General features: G+C 38.8%; 1 protein-coding gene across 7 annotated transcripts in view; it reads left to right on the top strand.

Moving 5' to 3' along the window:
* The window catches only part of auts2a (activator of transcription and developmental regulator AUTS2 a), a 718,963-nt gene that overhangs the window by 665,267 nt on the left and 28,553 nt on the right, over positions 1-25,143 (top strand). For all 7 annotated transcript variants that reach the window (XM_057820249.1, XM_057820252.1, XM_057820251.1 and 4 more), the window contains exons 7-8: positions 17,218-17,779; positions 24,714-25,006. In XM_057820249.1, coding sequence (XP_057676232.1) covers positions 17,218-17,779; positions 24,714-25,006 — 855 coding nt within the window. The remainder of the gene's footprint in view (positions 1-17,217; positions 17,780-24,713; positions 25,007-25,143) is intronic.

The following is a 25,143-nucleotide window of genomic DNA, read 5'->3' on the forward strand; positions in this document are numbered from 1 at the left end:
TTTCATAGGGTATAGGGAAGAAGAAGGGGTTTAATTATAGGGTGTTTTCACAAATCTGTTATTGGCTAGGTCCTTTTTATTTTGTGTTTATTTTTCATTTTATGTATATGGTTATTTACTTTATTTCTTTTGTTATTATGAGGACGAGTAGTATGACGGGCTGATAATTGAGAAATAGAAAAGGGGGGTTGGTTTTAATAAGCAAATGCTTCATCTTACTCCTTTTTGGGCATATTGAACAAATCCTGTTATTATTATATTTGTCTTTACTATGGTTGTTGTTATGTTCTGTGTCTCATTGGTTTTGTCCAGTGTTGTCTTTTGGCAGCCCTTTAAATGTTTGTCTTAGTCTTTTGGACTAAAATACTTATTAGTCTTAGTCATATTTTAGTAATTGCAAAATGTTTTCGTTTTCGTCTAGTTCTAGTCGAGAAAATCAATGTTCCTGGTGCTGTGTCAGCAGTAGGTAGATGAGGATATAGTGTGAAGCGCTTTGAGGGCCTTAAAAAGGTGGAAAGGCGCAATTCAAGTCCATTTACCATTTAACCAATCAGAGGACGGGGTGAATACGAGTGCAGGAGACAGCAGGCAGGAGAGGCGCGGCTGCATTTGAGCTGAAATGATCCAGTTTTAAATTGTTTTTGATTTTTTTCATATCGGCTGGTCTAATTTAAAAAAAAAAAAAAAAGACAGATACCAATATACGTCAAATTTCCGAATATTAGCGCAGATAATCAGAGGTAGTGAGTAATGCGTTACATGTACTCCGTTACATTTACTTGGGTAACTTTACTTTTTGAGAGAAATGTACGTCTAAGAGTAGTTTTACTTAGGTATACTTTTTACTTTTACTTGAGTAGATTTGTGAAGGAAAAAACCCTACTCTTACACCGCTACTTTTGGGCTACACAAGAGTCAATTACATTTTTCCTCATTATTCTACATATTAGATTTATTTTGTTTTTATCCAACGATGCCAAGTAGCTGTAGCAGCTGTAGTAGTAGCAATTAGCTCTACCGATTTCACCAATGAGACGTCGCAACAATAATCACATGACTCTATCATACCATTCAGACGCAAGCTTGCCTTTGCACCTGACTGTTCAATCATGTGGTGTCTTTAAAACACTGTAAAAAAAATTTTTTTTTTAAAAAGCGGAATTTGATGTAGAGCGCTGCCCTCAACATGACTCGAAAGTGCGGATTTTAACCCCTCTCCCAGTTTTTATTTGGCACCAATTGACCACGGAAAACCAGAGATATGATCCTTTTAATTTTAAAATACTAATTATGAAGGAACTCTTCACTATTCAAACTATTTTCACCACCAGAGGGCACTCATGCTCTTTGGGTGAATAATGCTTTATTTATGTGTTTTTTTTTTTTTTTTCTTTAATCGGAATTCAATGATTTAAAAACATTTTTTGTTGTTTTTCTTTGGCTTTATGTGGTTATGTAATGGGTTATTGTACAGTTTCATCATAACAACAGTTCATATAAATAATAATTTAGTGCTCAGAAAAAAATACCATTGTTTAAAAAAAAAATATATATATATATATATATATATATATATACATATTTATACATATATACACATATATATACACACACACACACGCAGTCACTCATAATGTTACTCATTACATGAGTATTCTTTTCACCAAATACTTTTTTACTTTTGGACGGCTACTTTTACTTGAGTAATATTATTTTGAAGTAACACAACTCTTACTTGAGTAAAATTTTTGCCTATTCTACCCACCTCTAGCTATCTCTAATAGTGATACTTTTACTCAAGGCATGCCCTCTACTTTGAGTTGGTGCAGATGATCAAAAGTGATATTGAAGACTATATATATAGAAGAATATAGACTATACTAGTATATAGACTTGAATGGATTTGAGAGTGATTTGGAGGGAGATCGAGTTTGCTTTGTTTATCGTTATCTGAATAATTGTTAATATGTCAACACATACCTATTCAGCACTTTGTTCTCTGTTTTATTATTACTATAATGTATAATGTTTGTGCTTGGTCTCTGATTAAATACAATGACCTCCACAAAATTCGATTTATACTCCAGTGCGACTCGTTTGTTTTTTTCCCCTCTCTTCCACGTGCATTTTGGCTTGCGCGACCTGTCTTCGTGTGCGAAAAATCCGATATATGTTTATCTCAATACAATGAAATGCACACAATCGAAACACCAGTTTGCGGTGATTAAAAAAAAAAAAAAAAAAAAACGTGTTTGCAAACGAATAAAGCTATTCGATACATAACAAAGATAAGATAAAGGAAGTACTATATTTTTCGGACTAAAAGTCGCATCTGAGTAAAAGTCGCAAAAGCCCCCCCCCCCAAAAAAAAAGCACAATAAGAAAAAAAAAAAAAAGTTGCAGGTTTAACCAAACTGAAAAAAAGTGGGATTCTTTTTCAGTGGAAAGCAGTCCAACAACATGCAAACGTCTGTGAATACATAGTGCATTGCAAGTAGAGTAATGCATGGTTTGGCTTAATGATCTTATGCATGTAAAGACATAAGTGAGATCATGGCCTGACAGAAGAAATTAGTGCCAACTCATTATTCCTGTCATCTGTGTGGGAATGGGTTTTGGTTCTGCCATTAATGCAACTTCAGACTTCATTAAGAAATAATAAACAAAGGTCAATCCCTCACCAATGAGACCCTGACGACCATATGCTGCTGTCTAAACCACTGTCAAGACTTGTAATTGACCCACATTATGGTGTCAAACACAATATGGAAGTAGTTTGCCAACTAAATGGGTTCCAGACAAGGCCCAAAAGCATTTTTAAAAACATTCTGTGTAACAACTTGGGGCTTGGAACGTATTCGTTTTTTTCATGCCAAAGTCCATAAACCCTACAGAGTAAAGCGATACTGTTGTTCAAATTGACTGAGACATGCAGGATGGAATCTTCAGTAATGGCCATGAATCATTTTGCATTGTGCGAAGGGTAATAAATTTATTTTGACTGACCAAACAGTCGTCATCTCTTGCTCATTGTTTCAGTTTCCATGCTGAGACGCAATCAAAAAAGCTGATTCATCGCTTATATTAGTTGAACAAAGCCACCTTTGTAGACAATGGATGAATTTTGTACAAATGTTGGAGTGCAGTAAAACATGTCTCTGGAGGAGCATTGATCCATGAAAAGTTGCTTTGCTTGGCAAAACATTTGAGGTGGAAGAAGAAGGGCATCACAGAGTCAGTAGTAGGTTAGCTGTCAGCTTGAGACATATTTGCGTTTCAGTCACTTTTTTTTTCTTCTCGTCTCGGCCCATATTGTATTCCCATCCACACCCAGCTGTTCAGCCTCTTGACTGTCAGTCAAAGTAGGGAATTATACAGTCAAATATTCGAACATTCACCAGGTAAATCCTGTGGAGAAAGCATCCCACCATGTATTTGCTCCATGTGCTGTCAGTATGATTTGCCTGTATTTATTTGTTTATTTATTTATCATAAATCACAACAGAAACATAAGATCCATGTAAAGCAATGGTCACTAGTATGTGTGACTTTAAATCTATTTCTGTTATATTGTTTAACAATAATAAATTACATTTGATAAGTTCTGATCTGCCCCATGGTTTTAGACATTTGAGATTGTATCCATCATTCTAGAATTGGAGGATATTTTGTTTTAATTTTAAATTTCTCCACTTATGATAAAACATTGGTAAATTGGCTTGTTATTGGATCGAATCTAATAAAAACTAAGAAGAAGGAATGCTTGAAAATATTTTTCAAATACCAAATAAGATGGCACACCCGCTAAAATGTGATTTTATACATGTCCCATCCCTCCCAATGACCAATGCGAACCTCAAATAAAACAATTAAAACTAGGGATGTCCCAATGCGATCAAGTGAACGGAAAACGGGCTGATTGCACCATTTTTCTGAAGATCTGACTCAGGTGAAAAGGATCAGGTTTATAATTTAAAACATAAATTTATTTTTCTACATCCTGCTCATACAGCCTCTCACCTTTCTCCTGATAGTTAAGCAGTGCAACCAAACTTGTTTTTTTTTCTTGGTCACCAGCTGGTGTTTGGTACTTAAAGTTAATGATGATTGACAGGTTTGTAACTTTGATCTAGCAAGAAAAGGCTGTATGATAAAAGGGGCAAATGTGTCAATCATCGTTTAATTTGTTACACACCACTCTATGGTAACTCATTTAAGTGAGAGGCTGTTCTCAGCAGCGTGAGCGTCAAAGTGTGAGTGAATTTGAGTGGAGTCACTCAATGAAGCATTTACTAAAGACATGCCTTTTTCTAAGTTATTCTTGATTAATAATAATTTATTTTCTGAAGGCGGCACAGTTGGACAGTGGTTAGCACGTCCATCCAACAGATCTGTGTGCCTACATTTTGTGTTGGTGCACCTGAAGAAAAAATTAGGTGCAACCAATGCAAAAAGTGTGGAGCCTCGGAAATATATATTGCAATGTTGATTTTTCCAATATCATTCAGGCCTAATTTATATATTTTTTTTTTACTTTTTAAAGGTCAAAAAGTAACAAAAAAATCCAGGAATACAATGGCATTGCCAAAAGATACAAAAAATAAAATATAAAAACAATGTGATCCCTCGTTTTTCGCGGTTAATAGGGACTAGAACCCACAGCGATAAGTGAAAAAACGGGAAGTAGCGCCCCCCCCCCCCTTTTTTTTTGTGTGTGTGTGTGTTCAATGTATTTATTCAGATTTAGAACTGGAAAGAGATATAAGACATGTTTTTACACTTTTTTCCCCCCAAAGTATAATTTTAAAAAAATGTTTTTTTGTTTTTTTTTTTTTCTTTAATAAATGTTTTTTTTTAGCTCTTCAAATGTAGTAATTAAGATTTAAAGTTTTAAACATGTTACTGTCCCACCAAATTATTTTTAAAACCAGAATAAAGTAGTAGTATAAAAATGCTTGGGTTTATTAAATGCTTCACTGAGTGAGTCTACTCAAATCCGCTCGGAGCTGCTCACTTACACATAATGAGTTGCCACAGCAACTGGTTAACAAGTTAAACGATGACTGACGCATGCGATGCTTCAGAAGTTCGTGACTAAGGCAAGATCAAACACATTCCTCTGTCAATCATTGTTAACTTAAACAACTCCAGTGCACATGCACTGCCTGCCTGACGGACAAAGAGCAGGGCGAGGGAGGGAGCGAGAGGAAGACTGCGTGATGGACTCGGGACAGCTCATCTGTATTTTTTAATTTTTTTAATTGAAAAAAAATTTGCGATGAACTGACGGTATAGACCCCAATCACCAACGTCACACAATCATGTGATCGCTTTATTGTGCCGCCATATTGTCCGTCATTGTGTGTCGTATTGTCAATGATCGTAGTTTGTAAAGGTGGATTCACTTGCAAATTATGGAAGCCCCGGTGCTTTCAGACGCTGTAAACTCATTGGATGAGTTGCATAAAAGCCGTTATTTGTAAAAGCTTCGGTCGATCCATTCGCCAGATCCATATTTGATGCCCAAATATTTTCCTCCCGTCCGGTCCCGTCCCGTGCGTCAGAGCTCATCCTGAGACCACAACATTTCCAATCATATTCCAGTTTATGTCATGATGAGGAGTCGGGTACCCAAAATCGGCACCGGCCCGAATATAAACCGGTGGTCAGCTGAGCGTCACCGTTGTCACGATTGTAAAATGAAATTTGATCGACAACGGGCCGGTGTGTGCCAACAAATAGCTGCCCCGTGTGAAATGTTCCCTCTGCCGGGAGCGCTTATTTATAACGCTTTATTGACTTGAAAACATCAAATGTTTTAATGGACGCATTACAGTAATGGATTTACGACTGTAAGATCAGTTTTAAATAGGGCTGTCAAACGATTAAAATTTTTAATCGAGTTAATTACAGCTTAAAAATTAATTAATCGTAGTTAATCGCAATTAATCGCAATTCAAACCATCTATAAAATATGCCATATGTTTCTGTAAATTATATATATATTCTGTAAAATAAATTGTTGGAATGGAAAGATAAGACACAAGATGGATATATACATTCAACACACGGTACATAAGGACTGTAGTGGTCATTTCACTCTACTGTCATTTAAATCTGTCTATGCTGTCCTCACTCCAAAGCGTCTACTTTTTCCAAAGCTAGACAGCTAGTGAACGACGCCTTAATAATCAGACTTCTTCCTATTTCATCTGATTTATTAATAAAATGGCCTCAAAACATTGTCCTCTTTAGATCGTAGTAAAACTACAAAAAAAAGTACACAAGCATTGCATTAGCAACAACGTTAGCTTAGCACGCTATACAGGTTCACTAAACATAAACAAAAAGCGTCTCATACAAAAAATATAACATTTCGCTTACTAACATAATATGGTCATTCTTTACAACAACCATACTTACGGACAAATCTTGTCCAAGGATCATATAAGCACAACATTACAATGTAGGCGTCAGCCCAAGACGTCGTGCAGCCATATTGAACTGGCAAGAAAGCAATAAACCATGTCGCAAAGCGACCACAAGAGTTCGCTGTTAGACAGCACAAAAAACCTTGCTGTAAAACATACCAAAAGGCAGAATACTGTCTGAGCGGGACATGTGCGTTAATTGCGTCAGATATTTTAACGTGATTAATTTAAAAAATTAATTACTGTGCGTTAACGCGATAATTTTGACAGCCTTAGTTTTAAATAATTAAATTACACAAAATATTAGTAATGTATTTTAGTAACAAATCGTGGACTGGGCCACATAGCCATCTTTGAACAGAAATGTATTAGTCTACAGGTTTTCACGGCCATATCCCAATGACAATCACACAGGTATGACATTTATTAGTTCAAGCAGAGTAAAATAATACATATTCACGGTACAAGAAAGTCGTTTCCGTGTGGACGCTCCCATCAGGCGGGACATTTCACGCAGGGCGGCTATTTTTCGGCACAACACCTGTAGTTGCGCTCACCTTCTTGCTGCGCGACCGTGGCGACGAGCTTCGTAGTCTCCGTCTGATGAGGTCTGTGATCGTGTTGGCATCATATTGATGTTTTCGCCGCTGTCTAACGGCTGTCGACACAAACGCATCATGGACCGAGACAAACAAACCGTGCTGCTTTGGAGAATTGCCCTTTTAACAATGGGCACACAGCAACTACTAAAATGACCGTTTATCTTCTCTGTTACTGCAACCAACCGCCACACATCCCTTCACCATTTTGATTAATCAATGTTAACGATTGTCAGGAAGGTTTTTTGGTTCGTTTACTAGGCGGTGATTCCTTAGACAAGCAGAAAAACACGCAGTAATAGGAGGAATGTACGTAGCGGTAATATGTAAACAGGATGAGCTGACGGACAATATGGCGGCACCAGTCAGGGGGGCGGAGTTGTGACGTCACGTGATTGGGTTCTATAGACGGCTTAGGACACGAAGTAGCGAGGGATCACTGTATCTAGATTTTATACTCCGCAACACTCTCGGAAACAGCAGAAGAGTAAAGTACTGTAAAAAGTACTTTACTGTAACATGTATGGAACGTTTGTTCAAACAAAAACAAAACAAAAAAATGTTTTTTGGTATCGGATCGGGACTCTGTATCGGCAGATCCTCAGTGTCAGATGACTCTCACTTGGCTGCAAAAATATGTGATCAGGACATCCTTTGTTAAAACATTTTATTTTTCTCGGGGGTATTATTTTTTTCATTGCTGTCCTTTGTAACTGTGGGGGGAGGGTCATTCATATTCCATAACGCTTATCATAAGGAGGGTCACGGGGGTGCTGGAGCCTATCCCAGTTAACTAAGGGCAGGAGGCGGGGTACACCCTGAACTGGTTGCCAGCCAATCGCAAGGCACATATAGAAGAACAACCATTCACACTCAAATTCACTCCTATGGACGAAGGCAGGGATTGAACCCTTGATCTCAGAACTGTGAGGCGGACCTGCTAAGCACTCATCTACCGTGCCAGATATTTGATTTAGTATGCATAATATTTTTCAAACAATATATATTATCATGGAATTGTATGTCCCACGACATGTGCACAACCACGTTACCATAAACTTTTTATCATGGTAGAAGAAGAAAGCAGTGAATCACCTAACACGCTAGAGCTGACATTATCAGACAGTTTTCTAATAGAATAGGTGTATAATAAACCTTTAATAGAAATTAGCTATTATTCATGAATATGTAGCAGAAAACCAAATGTCCTCCAATTCAGGAATGACCCTTATTCTGTACATTCTGCATGCCCAATATGACAGTTAAAAAAATAGAAAGTTCCTTTTAAGATTTATACTGTAGATCAAGTCGAAGCCCTTCCGCCTTGCACAGTGCAAACGCACAAGTGTGGAAGAGTGGAAAAGCTTTTAGAGCACTATATTGTGTTAAAAAAGCACAAGAAGGGGTAACAGCAAAGGACAGAGGCTTACGATGTCGCACGGGTCTTTAGAGGCATCAATTTGTTAAGATGTCTGCAGGGCAGAGTGTCAGTTGTCATGTCCTCCCACCATCACATGAAAGACACACATTAGCAAAGTGGTTTTGGCTCAAGTTGCTCATGTATTTTTCAAAAGGGCAGCTGCTTTCCCTCTAGTCATGCCTTTTAAACATGATCGCTTATTTGTCAATCATTTATACAGGCAGAGCCGTATCAAGTGAGGACAATGAAAAATTGTAGCTGGGTTTATCCTCATGTTTTGTATAGTGTAGCGTTCCATAATACATGTTTCATTTCTGTTGTCGTTGCAGTGAAAGTGCAAAGATTATTTCAAATAATTGCGCTTTTGTCCATGTCATTCTACTCGGGGTTTAAAATGATCAACAGTTGTGTTCAGAATAATTCAACCCCCACAGTGATGTTTTTTCAAGTTTGACATTCATTTTTCATCATGTTTAGAATCACATCAAATACATGCCAAATAAACAAATACAACTGAAATAACAAAAATATTTTTGGGAATATTCCAATTAATGGCCTTTCTGTGATTAGTTAATTGACAAAATTATTCAACCTCTTACATAACTTAAGTATTTAGTACATCATCCTTGGCAACAGTAACATCTTGTAGACGTGAAGCATAGCTTGACATAAGTTACTTGTAGGGATCCACAGGTATCTTTGCTCATTCGTCATGGGCAAAGGCCTCCAATTCATTAACATTTTTGGGCTTGCGTGCTGCAACTGCCTACCACCAGAGATTTTCAATGGGATTTTAGTCTGGCGATTGCGATGGCCACTCTAGAATCTTCCAGCACTTCTTTTGCAACCAAGATAGGGTAGATGTGCAGGTATGCTTAAGATCATTGTCCCGTTAAACCTCACCTAAGCCTCAGCTTTGTCAATGACTGCATAACATTTGCTTCCAAGCTCTCCTGGTATTGCACTGAATTCATAATACCTTGCACAAACTGAAGATTGCCATACCTGTAGAAGCAAAACAGAGCATGACTGACCTCCCACCGTGCTTCACAGTAGACAGGGTGTTCTTTTGTTTATAAGCATCATTCTTTCTCCTCCATGCGTACAGTTGAACCATGGCCGAAAAAGTTCCAGTTGGGTCTCATCACTCCAAAGAACAGTATCCCAAAACCTTTGTGGTTTGTCCATATAGTTTTTTCTTGTGCCTTGGAGTCAGCGGGGGGGGGGCGGGGGGGGTGCGCCTGGGAGTTCTTGCATGGAAGCTATCATTTCGCAGTGTGCCTCTTACTGTCTAGTACGAAACCTGAATACCTTCCTATGACATGTCCTGTAGTTCCTCAGCTGTCACCCGGGGATTTTTCTCCACCTGTGGCTTCAGGTATCGCCCAGCAGTTGCAGACAGTAACCTCTTTCTACCACGCCCAGGTAGCGTTTCCACTGTGGCTTTAGCTTTAAACCTGCGGACAAATTTCAAGAGACACAATTGGGACAATTGTGTCTCTTGAAATTTGTAGTCCTTTTGCTATCTTTTTATATCCATATCCTTGCTTATGAAGTGGAATGACCTCCTCTCTGAACGTTTTTGACCATTCCTTGGACTTTACCATGTTGTAAAGATGGCACTAACTGCCAAGAAGAGCCACATGTCACAGTCTTTTTAAATGTTCTTAATTGCTGCTCATTAGGGTTCCGTTCACATCTACAGATGTTTTCATCAGCTGTTTGACAACACCTGATGGAAACCTTTGTTCTGAAGAGTGGTGGACTTGGGGGGGAGGGGGGTGGGGGGTTGAATAATTTTGTCAATGATGTTGTATTTGTCTGTTTGATATGACATTATTTGATGTGATTATAAACAAGATTAAAAATGAATGTTAAACTTGCAAAAACACTTATCCACTGTGAGGGTTGAATAATTTTGAACACAACTGTATTCGTCAGACATCTTCCATCTTTTGGTGAAAAGTTGTAACTAGATGATAGGCCTGAATGATATTGGAAAAAACTATTGTTGCGATTTTTTGGGGGTTTGCGATATATTGCGATATTATATTGCGATATTTAAAAAATAGACATGGATTTTTTTTTTTTTAAAGAAATTTTCACAGGATGACTTGAATAGCTGTTTGGAAAGACTTTGGATGACTCACCATCACCACAGTGTACAGTGATCCCTCGTTTTTCGCGGTTAATGGGGACCAGAACCCGTAAGTGAAAACCGCGAAGTAGCGCACCCCCCCCCCCCCCCTTTTTTTTTTCTGTGTGTGTTTTTTGTGCTCAATGTATTTATTCAGATTTCGATTTGGAAAGAGATACATATGAAACTGATTTTTTTCTCACTTTTTCCCCCAAAGCGATTTAAAAAATGTTTTTTTAAGCACTTCAAATGTCATAATTATGATCAGTTTTAAACATAACTGCCCAACCAAATCATTTTTGAACAAGAACGAAGTACTGTAGTAGAAAAATGCTTGGCTTTATTAAATGCTTCTGTTTATCTACCTTAGCTGTGACTCTTGGAGTGACATGTAGAAATTTCAAACTCATGATCACTTCTGGCATTTATTTTATATGTCTCCAACGGCTCCACACACACACACACACAAATACACATTCATTCCAGCGCGGCTTCCTTGCAGAAACTGTTTAACAAGTTAAATGATGATGGACACATTGCTCAGCTTCGAAGTCGCTTTAATAATCGTTAATAATCGTTTTAACTTTAATAAGCAAGTGCTGCAGTAACTGTGAAGAACAAAGAGCTGGGAGAGGGAGGATGTGAAGCTGTGCGCAGAGGCAAGGCATATGTGGATTAAAAAAAAATATATATATATATCGAACGTGCTTGCGATGGGACTATCGCGCACATCGCGATGGCGATGTTTAAACGATATATCGTTCAAGCTTACTACATGAGGCACCATATTTGCAGCTCTGGCTTGTGAAAGTCGGCAACATTGTCGTGAAGTCGCGACTTTGGCGCTTAAAGGGTTAACTATGTTAACTATACGCAATCGGAAAACGAGCCTGATCACGTCATTTTCAGAGGATCGATTTTTTTTGGGGGGGGGCTATTTAGGGGTTTAAGATGTATTTGTTTTTTATTTTAAGTGCTAAGAAGCTACACATAATAATATAATTCAGATGTACAAGAACGTTGCCAAAAGAAATATAAATATTGTTTTTTTTTTTCCACACTATATTGATGAATAGCCTGTTTTAAAAGTGTTTTCATTTATAGAACACATTGGCATAAGGCGTAGTAGTAGTAGTAGTAGTGGTAGTAGTTGTTTTTAGGGTTGCAATATGCATCCTCTTTGTAGCTAAACTAAAGGGAATATCATTCCATAATTAACCAATATTGATCCATATACATTAAGGCGCATCAGCTGTCAGCTTTTCTGGAAATTGAAGGCTTTAAGGTGCACCTTATAGACTCTACTCACCAACGTCACAGAATGACGTGTCACTGTATCCGGCCGCCATATTGTCCGTCTTTGTTTATCCGTATTCTCAATGGTTTCAATTTGTCGTGCAATTTATAGTGCAATTCATGGAAGCCCCGGTGCTTTCAGACGCTGTAAACTCATTGGATGCGTTGCATAAAAGGCGGTATGTGGAAAAGCTTCAGTCCATCCATTTGCCAGATCCATATTTGATGCCTAAATCGATATTTTTCGACCCGCTGTCTTCGCCCTCTCTGCCTGACATCTGCTACCCTGATATCTACAAAAATCTTGTCCACACAAAATCTGCCTATTCTCACGAAAGTTTGAAAAACTTTAAGAGCAGCACTCTAAGCAACATTACCCCGTGTGACCATTTACTTCCAATTTTCTAAAATGGCGACAATCACAAAAAAAAAAAGTTGACTGTGATGGCCGACGCTTCAAGGATAGGTGGATATTGGACTATTTCTTCAATAAAACACGCAACAACTGTGTCTGCCTCATTTGCAAAGAGACAGTCGCTGTTTTCAAAGAGTTCGATGTGATGCGATAATGATATTACCGAACAAGACACGCTGACATGTACAACAACATTACAGGGAAGATACGCAGCGAGAAATTATAGCAACTTGAAGCTAGTTTAATTTCACAGCAGCAGTATTTCGCAAGAGCCCGAGTGTCGAAAGAGAACTCCACAAAGACGAGACTGTTGAAATTATGAATTAAAAAAAAATAATAAAGCAAATGTGACACACAGAAGGGCTTGCTAAAATTTGTTTAAATATATTGTTCTATGTAAATCAGCCAAGGTAGCCCCCCGCATTTTTACCACACCAAATCTGGCCCCGTTTGCAAAAGGTTTGGACACACCTGTTTAACTGAGGATCCGTAGACGAAGCCAGCTTCTTTCACTTGGTACCAGCTAAATATTATTCAAAATGTAATGATGGTGGAAGAAATAAGCATCTTGAATTTGAAACCGTATGTTGTCGGCAATTAGCCTCGCAATGATCTTAATTGTGGTTGTCAGCCCAAAACCCTCTAAATATACGTATATTAAATGCATCTTACCAGATATAAAATGACTACTACATAATCTGTGGTAATCGTTTGGATCCCAGTTTTCTCGTCGAATTGCAGCAGTCCATCTCGCTCTCCTATCCGGGTCTCTCGGAATACGGTAGAACTTCAAGTCTCTCTGTCTATCTTCTTTGTTATTGCAACCAACCGCCACACACGCCTTCACCATTTTGATTGTTAATGTTAACGAGCAGAAAAACACGCCATAATAGGAGGAATTTACGTAGCGGTAATGCGTCAACACGACGAGTTGACGGACAAAATGGCGTGGAGGTGTGGCTGTGACGTCATGTGAGTAGGGTCTATAGTGCCAAAAATACAGAATATGTTTGTCATTGTTGTTTGACATTGCAACATAGTCAGAAACAGTCCAACACTCTGGTAGCTGTCGTGGAAAGCTAGGTAACAGATCGGTATTCGGTATCGGCAGATTTTCAAAATCTGCTGTGTGCTGACTGAAACTTAGGCTCGGGTGCAAAAATAAGTGCACCCCTCGTCTTAACCACTTTCTTGATCCTCTAACGCTAACTGAAAAAAATCTTCACAAAGCCTCTTACACCTCCCTAACAGAGTTCAGTTTTTGTCTCCCTAATAACTACATAAGCTTCATTCTCCTGTAGAATGTTCCACCAAACTGTAGATAAAAATGCAATACTACTGAAATACTGAGAAACACCAGAGAGCCAACTGGGATTTGAGCTTATTTGTTTCCAGGGACAAAGAAGAGCAACAAATAAACCCTTTGGGGAGAGAAACTGCCACACACTTCTATCACCCTTCCCCACTCCACTTGGCCCTGGAGTCTTCATTAAGGACAGAAGAGACACCTTTTAAAATTAGCGTTTTAGCACATTCTCTTAACAAGCCTTAAACCTCAAGAGGGGCAAGCGGTTGACTTGAAGATTGGGCGATTTCCCTGTTTTTTAAGTTGTCCCCAATGTTTTCTATTGACCAGATATCCTATTTGTTGATTAGCTGGTGTTAGTTCTGCCTTGAGTACAGCTGGCCAGAGAACAGCTGCCCATTTTGAAGTAGGGTAGACAATGGCAAAACCACTTCAACCTGTCACAGTGTGTCTTTTGTCTTCTGACAGATGTCCCAGTAAGCTCTCCCACGTGCAGGTTTCAAAGCCATCTCTTGGAAAAGATATTATGGAAAGCGCATTTTGACCTCAGGGTAAAATTGGGGCTCAAAACAGATTCTTCCCTGGTTGTCATGGTAATGCAGAGCTGAACCCACTTTGGCAAACACCTCGGTTGAGAGTGAGCAATGACTTATTTGCATGAGTCAGGATAAAACAGAACAAATTACATTGTGTGTCTGATTTGAAGGAATTGTGATCTCACCACCACAAAATTAGCATGATGCATGTGCCTGGGGCAGCTAGTACCTGGCATTTTGATGCTAATGGAAAAAGATTAAAGAGGCGTTGTTTTGGAAAAGTGAAATAGGAGGCGGCGTGGAGGGAGTTGTTTGTCAGGCCCGTTGTGACAGGATGCACCTTTCAGCTCGGAACAACTGGGTTATGCATCTCTTTGTCAGCTAAAGGCTTCTATTAAGTTGCGCAAAGTGCAGAGAGCTCCCACTAGTCCTGCCACTAACACTCCCTTAGGCCCAGAGAGAGCTAATTAATGCTTGTGTATGCACTGTCATTTCCCATGAGCCTCTGAAGCAACAAATCTGACTGCTGATGTCTGAAGATGCCTTCTGTTGGAGGAGATCCCTACAGACCAACACCCCATATTAGCTATTGTTCTCTGTGACCTTCAGCATTATGTCATGGGAGACACCTTGGGTAAAACGTATGAAAGTCCCAACGGTGTGTTTAAAAAAAAAGAAAAAAGAAAAAAAACGGCAGCTTCAGAAACTAATATTTTCGTATGCAATAGGGCTGAACGATATTGGAAAAGAATATATATATTGCGACTTTTTGAGGGTTTGCAATATATTGCGATATATACTGTATTGCAATATTAAAACTCAAAGAATTTTCACTAGATGACTTCAATGAGAAGACTCTATTTGGGAAGACTTTAATTGACTTACCATGACCTTTGTTGTATTTATATAATACCGTTCAATCCAAGCTAAGGGGTTTCATCTGTGAATTATGAAGATCACTGTGTATAAAAGCGTTCCAGGAGGACATGTCCCTGCACACTTGCTATTTTTGTCGAGCAAAAAAAAAAAAAAAAAAGTCCTACGATGGGACTATTGCGCATGCGCACATCGTGGTGGCGATGTTCAAACGATATATTGTGCAGGCCTAGGATACAACAATGCTTAGTAGCAATTTCCTTACGCCTTGGAGTTGTATTTACTAATTTTGTAATTTTGAAAGCTAACAGTTTAACTCAAAGCCCATAAATCATGTGCATTGACTTCATGTTTCTCACTTAAAATAGAATTTAAATCAAATTCCTCTAGTCCTCAATGAAATCGAGGACAACAAAAATATATTTGTTTTAAATAATACTAGTATTTCAATAAAATATTTTAAATCTGTAAAATAAAAAGAGGATACTATTTTATAATTTGAGAATAGACTGGTTTTCTTTTTTTTAAAGTTAAATGAATAAATAAAAAAGATAAATATTGGAAAGAAAATACAAAGAATATTAAGTTTATTTTTCCCCCTTTTGCTTTTGTTTCATAAAACATGATACGAAATAAATAACAAAAATAAATATTTGCTATGAGGAAGCTGAAAAAAGAGGATTTATGCTCTAAGTGATTTGACTGTGAGGGTCGTTTTTGGCAGCCATTTTAATTTTCGTCTTAGTCTTTTGGACAAAAATACTTATTTATTTTTAATCATTTTAGTCATTTCAAAATGTGATCGTCTTCGTCTAGTTTTAGTCAACAAAAACTCTCAAAACCTGTTCGTCCATGAATAAATAATAAATAAAATGTTTCCAACTATTTCGAATGAACATGACAGACAAGCACATAACTAGAGTCTACAAGGACATCACCATTTTCACGGGGATAATACACACTCAGCAGGAAAACAGCATATTATTTGAATTAATTAAACTCACCTGGATGCCACGAACTGTATGTAAAATGTTTTCCAAGAGTTTAACAAGACACCGAGTCACCGTGCTAAATGCTAATGCTAACGCTACAAGTTAGTTTAGTCTGTGATGATCACTCAGCACAGATCTTTAAAGGTTAAAGCAACATGGTATAGCCGAGATAAGACAACAAAACTTACCAAGAGGCACCTGATACGTTTTACAATCGGAGCCTGGAGTGGGCACACGCTTAAGCCTGTGTGTGGGGCAAGGGGCGGGGGCGCTGAACGTCACATGAGTGACACGACCAAACACTGCTAAATGCATTCTAACTACACATACAATAAGAAAATGTCACACATTGTGAATTTATGACAAAAACTATGGCGACTTTTCATCCCGTTCTCGTTTCGTCAGACGACAACTAGCATCCATCTCATTATGTAAATGGTAAATGGAGAGTTCCTATATAGCGCATTTACCTACATTGTTACAGTGCCCAAAATGCTTTACATTAGCACAGATTAACCTTTCACGCACCAATGGTGCTGCTGCCATGCAAGGTGCTGCCAACCCCATTGGAGGCAAATTAGGGTTCAATGCCTTGCCCAAGGGTCCTTCGACAGTGAGCAGTCGTAGCCCGGAATCGAACCCCCGGCCCCCTATGTCCCAGGACAACTCAAGCTACCAACTGCGCCATGGCCGCCGGTGTTATGTTGTAGTCTCCCATGTTTTCAGCGTGCCATCGTGACGTCATCGTCATGAAAAAAAAAATCTTCGTTGACGTAATATTTTCGTTATCGTCATTGTTGACGAAAACAACTCTGTTGTGAAGGAGAAAAAAAGTCATTTTCTCTTGTAACAAGTTCTTTAATTCACTTAATGAACAGATGACGACACACAATTCAGGAACAAAGTGAAAGCAATAATAACCTAAGCTATATTATTATTATTAAGAAAAGAACAATTAAAAGCTGGCCTGCCAGAATTGAGTTCCCTGGACTGACCCAGGTGCCTTAGTGATAATTTCCCTCCAAAGGATGCTGTCACAAAAATGGGTTTGACACACCTGATCTAATTGAACATTTTGTTGTTTTGTTTTCTTTTTATATAATCTTACCACTTACCATGTTTTACTTCAATATAGTTTTGAACGTAACGTGTATTCTTCTATTAAGGGCCACCATTGAGTTGTTTTCTTGTCTTGTTTTTTTTACACAGTTCCAGATTTTGGCATCAATGCGCTCTCCACCAATGGCAGCCAGGTGCCTCACGGCCCAGGCCTCCTCAAGGTGTCAGGCCTAGAGCGCAGTCAAGAGAGAAGCCAGGAGAGCTGCAGGGATTCCCAGCCTCCTTTGTCGAGCACCCCTAGGCAGCCTCTGCCAACCCAATCCCTACCCCCACCTCAGCCCCAGGCCCAGATCCATCCTTTCCTCCCCAAGTCTTCGTCCGGACAAAAGACCCAGGCAATCAGCTCAAGTCCAGCTGTTGCCTCAAGTCATCCGCTCCCACCTTCGGAGGCTGTGCTCAGGCCTCAGACTCCCGCAGCCGTGCCTCTTACCCAGGGCCGAAAGCACTCGCCAACACCTCCTGCCCGGCCCCAGCACCAAACAGAACTGCTCTCTCAACCTCGGTCGCTGCATACACCTGGGAGTCATCCTACACCTTTCACCAACCACAATCATCAGCAGCACCCCAGCCAGGCAGGGCCTCAACGCCCCCCCTCACGGTGTAACCCCCGATCCGTTTCTACCTACAACGGCCTCAACCTCAACGGCTACAGGTAAACAACTAATGATGTCGACTCGTCCGCTTTTGTAAATGGTGCTAAGAAATGATGAACATGTCAAAAAAATGAAAACGACTACATGTAAAAAAATATTTGGCACTCAAATCCAGCTGCTTTTTTTTGCCATTTCATAGCTTTTCCACCCAAGACAATGGACCAGGGAACGCCCACTTTTTCTCAGCACTTGTTTTTTTTTTTTGTTTGTTTTTTTTTAAACATTTCTAGCGATTACATTTTTGTTTATCCTTATTAAGTCACAAAAACACTTAAATTCTTTATGAAAGTACAAATAGACACGTAAATAACAATAATAAATCACAAATAAACAATGAGGTCAAATGCTGATAGCATTAACTAGTGCAAAAGAATGGAATGTAAATAGATTCAGAACACTGTGACTTCACCTTTGCGACATGATTGAAAACAATTCTTAAAAATACTGAATATTAACATTATCTAGCATTAATATTATAGTATACTACTATATGTGTATACTAAGGGTGTAATGGTACATGTATTTGTATTGAACCGTTTCGGTACATGGTGCTCAGTTCGGAACTTTGGCGTACCGAACGGGTTTCTGACGTAATGTAACCCTTACTTTTCGAGGCTGCAAGTCGATCGGGTTACAGTTTCTTTGTGTAGATTATATTTACTCCGTCTTCTCTACTATAATGAAGACCAACACGGTAGGACAGTATAACCCAGAAACGTCAATGACGCGACAACATGGCCGCCGCGAGAACACAGTGAAACGCGGGCGTTAAAGTCAATCAGCCAATGCACACCAGTCGCAATGCGGCCGCGTGTTAGACGCGTCCCAGAAGCGGCTCAACACGACGCATGCAAAAAGAACGGCAGAGTTTATTATTTGACGTGAGACGCAACCCTCCTGCGTCAATACAACTACCGGTAGCTAGGATCGGGCAGACCGGAAGTCACCCGTGTAAAATTACGGTGGATCCGGTCGATTTTCAAACTAATATGCAATCGTAACCCACTTTTTGAGTCCATCAGATCTCGAGTGGTAGATCGGGGCACAGTTGACTGTCTTTCTTGATTTACTGCTGTCTCCTCTGCTATAATAACAACCAACACGGCCCCGTGTTCAATACAAAACCCTCCTACCACAACAAAACAAGTAGGAACTAATATTCACATAGGAACTAAAGTTATACAACATAAAATATACAATATAAATGAATACTACATCACATTTGTAAAATATAAACACAAGATAAAATAAATAATAGCCCATTTAAATAAAATAAATTGAAATGAGCTAAAACACCTGCAATTAAATAATAAGAATAACACACACATCCTGCTTACACAATTAAATTTATTAATTTCTGTGTGGCGCTTTAACTTGAGAAAATCCACCAATAAAGCTTTTGAAACCCGTTCATAAGAAAAAAAAATGATTCATTGAGGCATTTCATTTGTAAAATACATGTTAAAATCTTTGTCATTGGGATTGCTTTTCTCTTTAGCACAGGACTTCTTTTTTCTTCTTTCTTTCAGAAAGAAAGCTGACCAATACGTGGGGTCTGAAAGGCAAATTGTTGTTGGATTATCTTTTTATACCCAATACTTTTTGAGCAGAATTCTAGCTTTGTATAGGCTAATGTTCCTATTGTTGAAAGCACAAAGATGTGTAATAAACAACTAGCGCATTTATATTTTGAATTTTGTTTTCTTACTGTACCGAAAATGAACCGAACCGTGATCTCAAAACCGAGGTACGTACTGAACCGAGATCTTTGTGTACCATTACGCCCTTAGTACATACGTAATAATACATTATAATCTAAAGTAAGTAAGATTAGTGCAGTCATGTAAGTGGGCCAGTGTTTCCATTTTTTATTTATTTATTTATTTATTTTATGTTTTTTTACCTAAGCAGAAGCATCCATAATTCTAACAAATACAATCTGCATGCGGTGCACAAACTACAGAGATTGTGAGACCCACAGCTTTCGGGAGCAGCAGCAGAGTAGATAGAAAATAAATGTCACGTACGTGAAAACAACTTAATGACACACGTTGATATGACGCACGTAGATACAACGCACATAACGGCAACTTTAATAAAAAATATCGTTAATTATATGGACTTACGATCTGCCAGCTTTTTGTTTCCTGTCATCTTCCAAAATTACAACAAGGTGATGGCACTTTAGGTGTTCATTCACCGCCGACGTGTTTCCGTGGTATGCGAGCTTGCCACTGCTGTGTCTGCATGCGACAGTGGACCCTCTTTTAATTCGTTGAAATAAGTCCATGCTTTGGCCACCCTGGTTCGCTTTTTTGGCTTTGTGCCGCTTTCCCGCTTGCATGCAGAAGTGTCTGCCATTCGCAACTGTACACGCATACATTTTTTTTTAACCCTTCATTAACCGTTGACGGGATGGTGTGCTCGTCGACGCATTCACGTCATCGATGACATCGACTACATCGACTAGTCGGGACGGCTCTAATCACAACCAGAATTCATGATAATGTGTAGCTTTCTAGTTCTGAGCTCGCTAGTGCATATTAGGTATGCTTACATGGGCACTTTAATTCGGATTAAAAGCCTGGTCGAAATAAAAATGCTTAATGTACACATGCCAATCCGAATATTCCAACCCGATCCACCCCATCCCGATCAAGATTCTATTCCAAACGAAAGGGGTGGTTTATGCCGATTGATAATGCGATCGACGTATGAAAACACTTTATTACAAAATGTTGGCACAAACCGCCCTTACTTATGACGTCAGTATATACTGTATATGCATTTCTGTTATTCCTGGAAGCTAGTAGAAGCAGAGCCAGCGGAAGACAGGGTAGACAAGCCTAAACTGGTCTGTATATGAGACAAACACGTTGCTCGAAATTTTAAAATATCTCTAAAATGTTGAAAGACTTGATTTTGGAAAAACAGGAACTATATACGAAATAAAGCTAACATTTAATGTCCAAATGGACAGAATGATGTTTTGTTGACACGGAAGTCAGTAGGGCTTCATCTTCTACAGTTTTTTTCTGGTATATTTGATCAGGCTGCCTTCACATTCTATGGGAAAAATGAGCCTTACCACATAGGTAATTATGAGTACGTCCTGTTCGTGTGCTTTTGTTATCGTAGCAAAAACGTATTGCACACATTCATCTACAACAACAACAAGAGAATGCATTTAAATACAAACAATTTTTGTTTGTAACTGAACATTTTAGTGAACACTTGGTTCAAAAATAAGATTTTTTTTTTTTTTTTTTATGTGAACATTATGTTGTTATTTATTTTACTTTTTTCTTTTTTTTTTTTTTTATTTTTTAATTGGCGAAGTCAGCAAAGAAAGGAAGACTAATTATGATCTCATTTCATTATTAAGCCTTTTCTGTCACTGTAAGGGATGTATTTGTGTCCAAAAGGAAAAGACAACATTATTAATGATCCCCATGTGAAATATAGTTGCTCAAAGTACCTCTGAAAATGGAGAAAATAATGTTTTACACAAAAAATAACAGCTGGCACAGCCATTTTGCGATGTCACACTTGCATAGATGGATAGACAGGTGCATGTCATCATGCGTAATAATAAAGTAAAGAGGAATTTGATTGGCTGAAATAGTACTGGCATTAATAAAATCTCTGCCTTTATGTCAAGCGGCCACTTCCTGGAAATACTGGCTTTTGTTTATGTTTTTCTCCAGTATTACACATGAGCAAAATAAGCTTTTGTGTTTTTTCTATTCATTAAACAAGATTATTTCCACTGGGATGGACTATACCCTCTTTTATATCAGGAAAAACTGCACATCCACTCACTCACTCACTTGAAAATCCTTGAAAATCACTTCAGCTAAAATTGCACATGATGCCCAATTATTATCTCGGCATCGAGGGAACTTTAATGCGAGCAGCTCATCAAACAGATGAATAAAATGGCCATATTGAACTCTTAAGTGTGAGTAATTTAATCTTTTTCCAGCAATTGGAACAGTTGTAGTTTAATTTGGCATGCGTCTTTTTGCATTCCCATTGTGAAAAGTTGTAAAGGTCATCAAATACAGTATAGTCCACTTTTTGCTTATCAGTTACCAATTGAAGGCTTGAGGTTGATGTAGAAATCATACTTGTAAAATGCAATGGAATCGTTCTCTAGTTACCGCGTCATGCGTATTTGTTAAATTCATTTATTGATATTGCTATTACCAGTCATCCTAATCTCCGTGACGCTGGCCCCCCACCAAGCGCAAATTTATAGAAAAATTATGTCATTCGTTTGTGCTAGGTTTGTGCTGAAAAAAAAAATGTTTGTGCTGCGTTTTTTGAGATATTAATAATTTTTCCGATATTAATTGCTTGAGATATTCATTTCGAGTGATTACATGACTCGCAGCTCCTCATTTACTGCTAAATAGACCCAAAGGAGTGCCATTTGTTTGTGCTACGTTGGCCCTAGTTGTTGGGACACCCCTCAGTTATTGAGAGAGTTGTTGACGTCATCAAACAATATCTATAAAATGCTAGCAGCACAAATGATTTTTTTACAGTACAAACGAGCACAAACGTAGCATATAAACGAATGGCACCATTTCAGGTCCATTTTGCAATATATGGAGGGCTGCGTGACGTCATCACTCGAAATTAATATCACAATATCTCAAAAAATGCTAGCACCACAAATAAAAATTTCTACAGCACAAATAAGCACAAATGAAGCACAAACAATTAACAGCATTTTTAGGTATTTTTAATCAAAATGGCGGGCTGGTTGACCTCATATTGAGCTACAGTATAAAAGAATTGTTAATATCTCAAAAAAGATTGCAGCACAACAGAGCACAAACGTAGCAGAAACGAATGACATAATTTTTCCATGAATTTGTGTCTGATGGGTGGCCAACTTCACAGAGGTATCTTCCTACACTGCTGAAGCTTGATCCCATTTGAATTGAATTGTATTGTAAAAGCTAAACATTTTGATGCTTGATGGAAATTACTTCTGTTCGTTGAATTCCAACATTACACAGTCATGGTGTTTTAATCGCTGACTAAATCCTAGTTCTGAAAATATCAACACACCGTGAAATGTTTGAAATGTCACGATATCTACTAAGTCTTCATTACTATAGCCCAAAAGATAATCCCAACCAATTTCACCAATGTTTTAATCACAATTATGGATCATGTTAGAGAAAACTACTTTTTAACAAACTACGCAACCAGTTCAGAGTCGAACAAAGAATTGTGCAACCCTAAAATTTACTGTAACCATCTTAAAGTGAACCACGGAAGGAAAGACTTGTAGTTCTTAAAAAAATAAATGTTATTATAAGTTAAAGTAATTTGATATTAAAACCCCTCTTGATGTGTTCGTTTTCATACAATTTGTAAAGTTTGTTTAATTAGTAGGTCGCCATTGTTGTTGACGTTGCTGGGCGGTGACGTCACTGGGTTACGCTGGTGGGCTTTCCGAGTATGACCAGCGACAAACATGTCACCTGTTCAGCCATTTCAATTTGAACCCGAGAGGAACATGAATGAGCATGACGGCACTGTCGATATTTCACAAAACGAGCAGCCAAAGCAAAATGAACAGGAAAGACGGGATGAGACGAGACGAGAGTAGGACAAAACCACCGTTCTGGCAAAATGTGCTACACCAGCGAAACGTCTACAAGAGGCGAATTTGACACCCAAAGTAGTAGTAGTTTCAGCTTGTTTTGTTTTGATGCATACAGACAGAACATACTAAAGTTGCCTTAAGAAAATATTTAAAAGTAGTAATATCAAATAAGGGTGGTTTAATTATGCTTCATGACTAATGTGGTCAACAGATCAACAATCTGCTTTAAAGCTACCACGAGAAAACACAATGCTTAAAAGTATGAGAGGGAAACACATGTAAAAAGTATTTTGAGGTAATGAAAAAGTAATAAAAGACTAAATAAAAACACAAATACTAAGTACTCGCTGTTTTTAACCTATGTGCGCATGTGTTGGACGCCTTGCCGCCGAGGAAGGAATTGCAGAACAGTGAGAGTGACAAACTACGTCATCACTCCGAGCGTTCATTGCGCGCATAAAAAATGGCGCCCTCCGTAGGTCAAAACATGTACTAAATATTATAGATTTTTAAATCAATGGCAATATTCTATGTGTTTCTAATAACATATTTTAGTAAAAGAGAACAATTGTGGCTTATTAGAGCCTACAAGTCTTTAAGTCCGAGGTTGCCTTTCAGAAAAACTTTCTGTCAAGTTTCCTATAGCATTCCAAAATATTAATGACTATTACACAGTATAATATTCCAAATTAAAGTGTTGCATGTTGTAAAATGCATTGTAAAATGTTAACCTAATGTATAATAGCTAGATTGGCTTCGATGTTCTTAGAACTACTCAATTAAATACTCTAGAAAAGCCCTTTAGAGCCCACTTCGTCCCACCCAGAATGTCAGAATTTGGCTCTGCAATGCTTCCCCCTGTGCCAGCCCTGCTGCTTGGCCAATTCACCAACAGGGTCTCTTGGGTACCTGCTGGCAGTAATGGCGTCCAGCACCTGCAACCCAGCGCCAGCGTTGCAAATGAGCTTTTAGGCTTAGCGCATGGGGCTTTGGAGACAGAGGCTGTGTGACTGCCTCTGGGGAACACCCACACACTCTACTACACATTCAGAAGAAAACTCTACCTGGCTTCTTATTTGCAGTACCCGTGTACACGACCACTTGACATTGGAAATGTGTATTTCCATGCAATCATGTTGTAAAACATGTGGCGGCTTGCATTTTCTAGTGTCTATGTTTCTACTATATGTTGTTGTCTACATGATTAATGTTTCTAATGTAATCTAATCTTTTAAGTGTGAAGATGGAGATGAAAAAGTGTTGTTAACCTTCCTCCTTCCACCACCTCTTTGTTTTTATTGTTACAGCAGCAGCAGGAGTAGCACTCCTGGGAGCAAGCCCCAAGGGCCTCCTGCTCCGTCCTCGCACCCCCCCTACCACCCACCTCCTCCCGTTCAAGGCGCCACCGTTTCAACCTTCCCCCTGCCTCTTTCAGCTAACCACAGCACCCCCCACAGCTTCCCCCCTGCATTGCAGTCCTCACCGCACCCTCATCACCCCAATATGTTCGCTCCTCCAGCGGCTTTGCCTCCACCGCCACCGCTGACGTCTAGCACACTGCCAGTACCGGGACATCCTGCTGCTGGGAGTGCCTACTCGGGTAAAATAGAAATAACAAATTATTTTTTTCTTTTTAAAGAAAGTTTTAATTTGCCACAGGGGACTTTGGTATCGTCCTTTGTGGACGTTTATATGGAGCTGTTTCTTCAGGAAATCCAGAAGGGAGTTTAAGGACAC

This window comes from Corythoichthys intestinalis, chromosome 18, assembly GCF_030265065.1.
Source record: "Corythoichthys intestinalis isolate RoL2023-P3 chromosome 18, ASM3026506v1, whole genome shotgun sequence".
Classification (NCBI taxonomy): Eukaryota; Metazoa; Chordata; class Actinopteri; order Syngnathiformes; family Syngnathidae; genus Corythoichthys; species Corythoichthys intestinalis.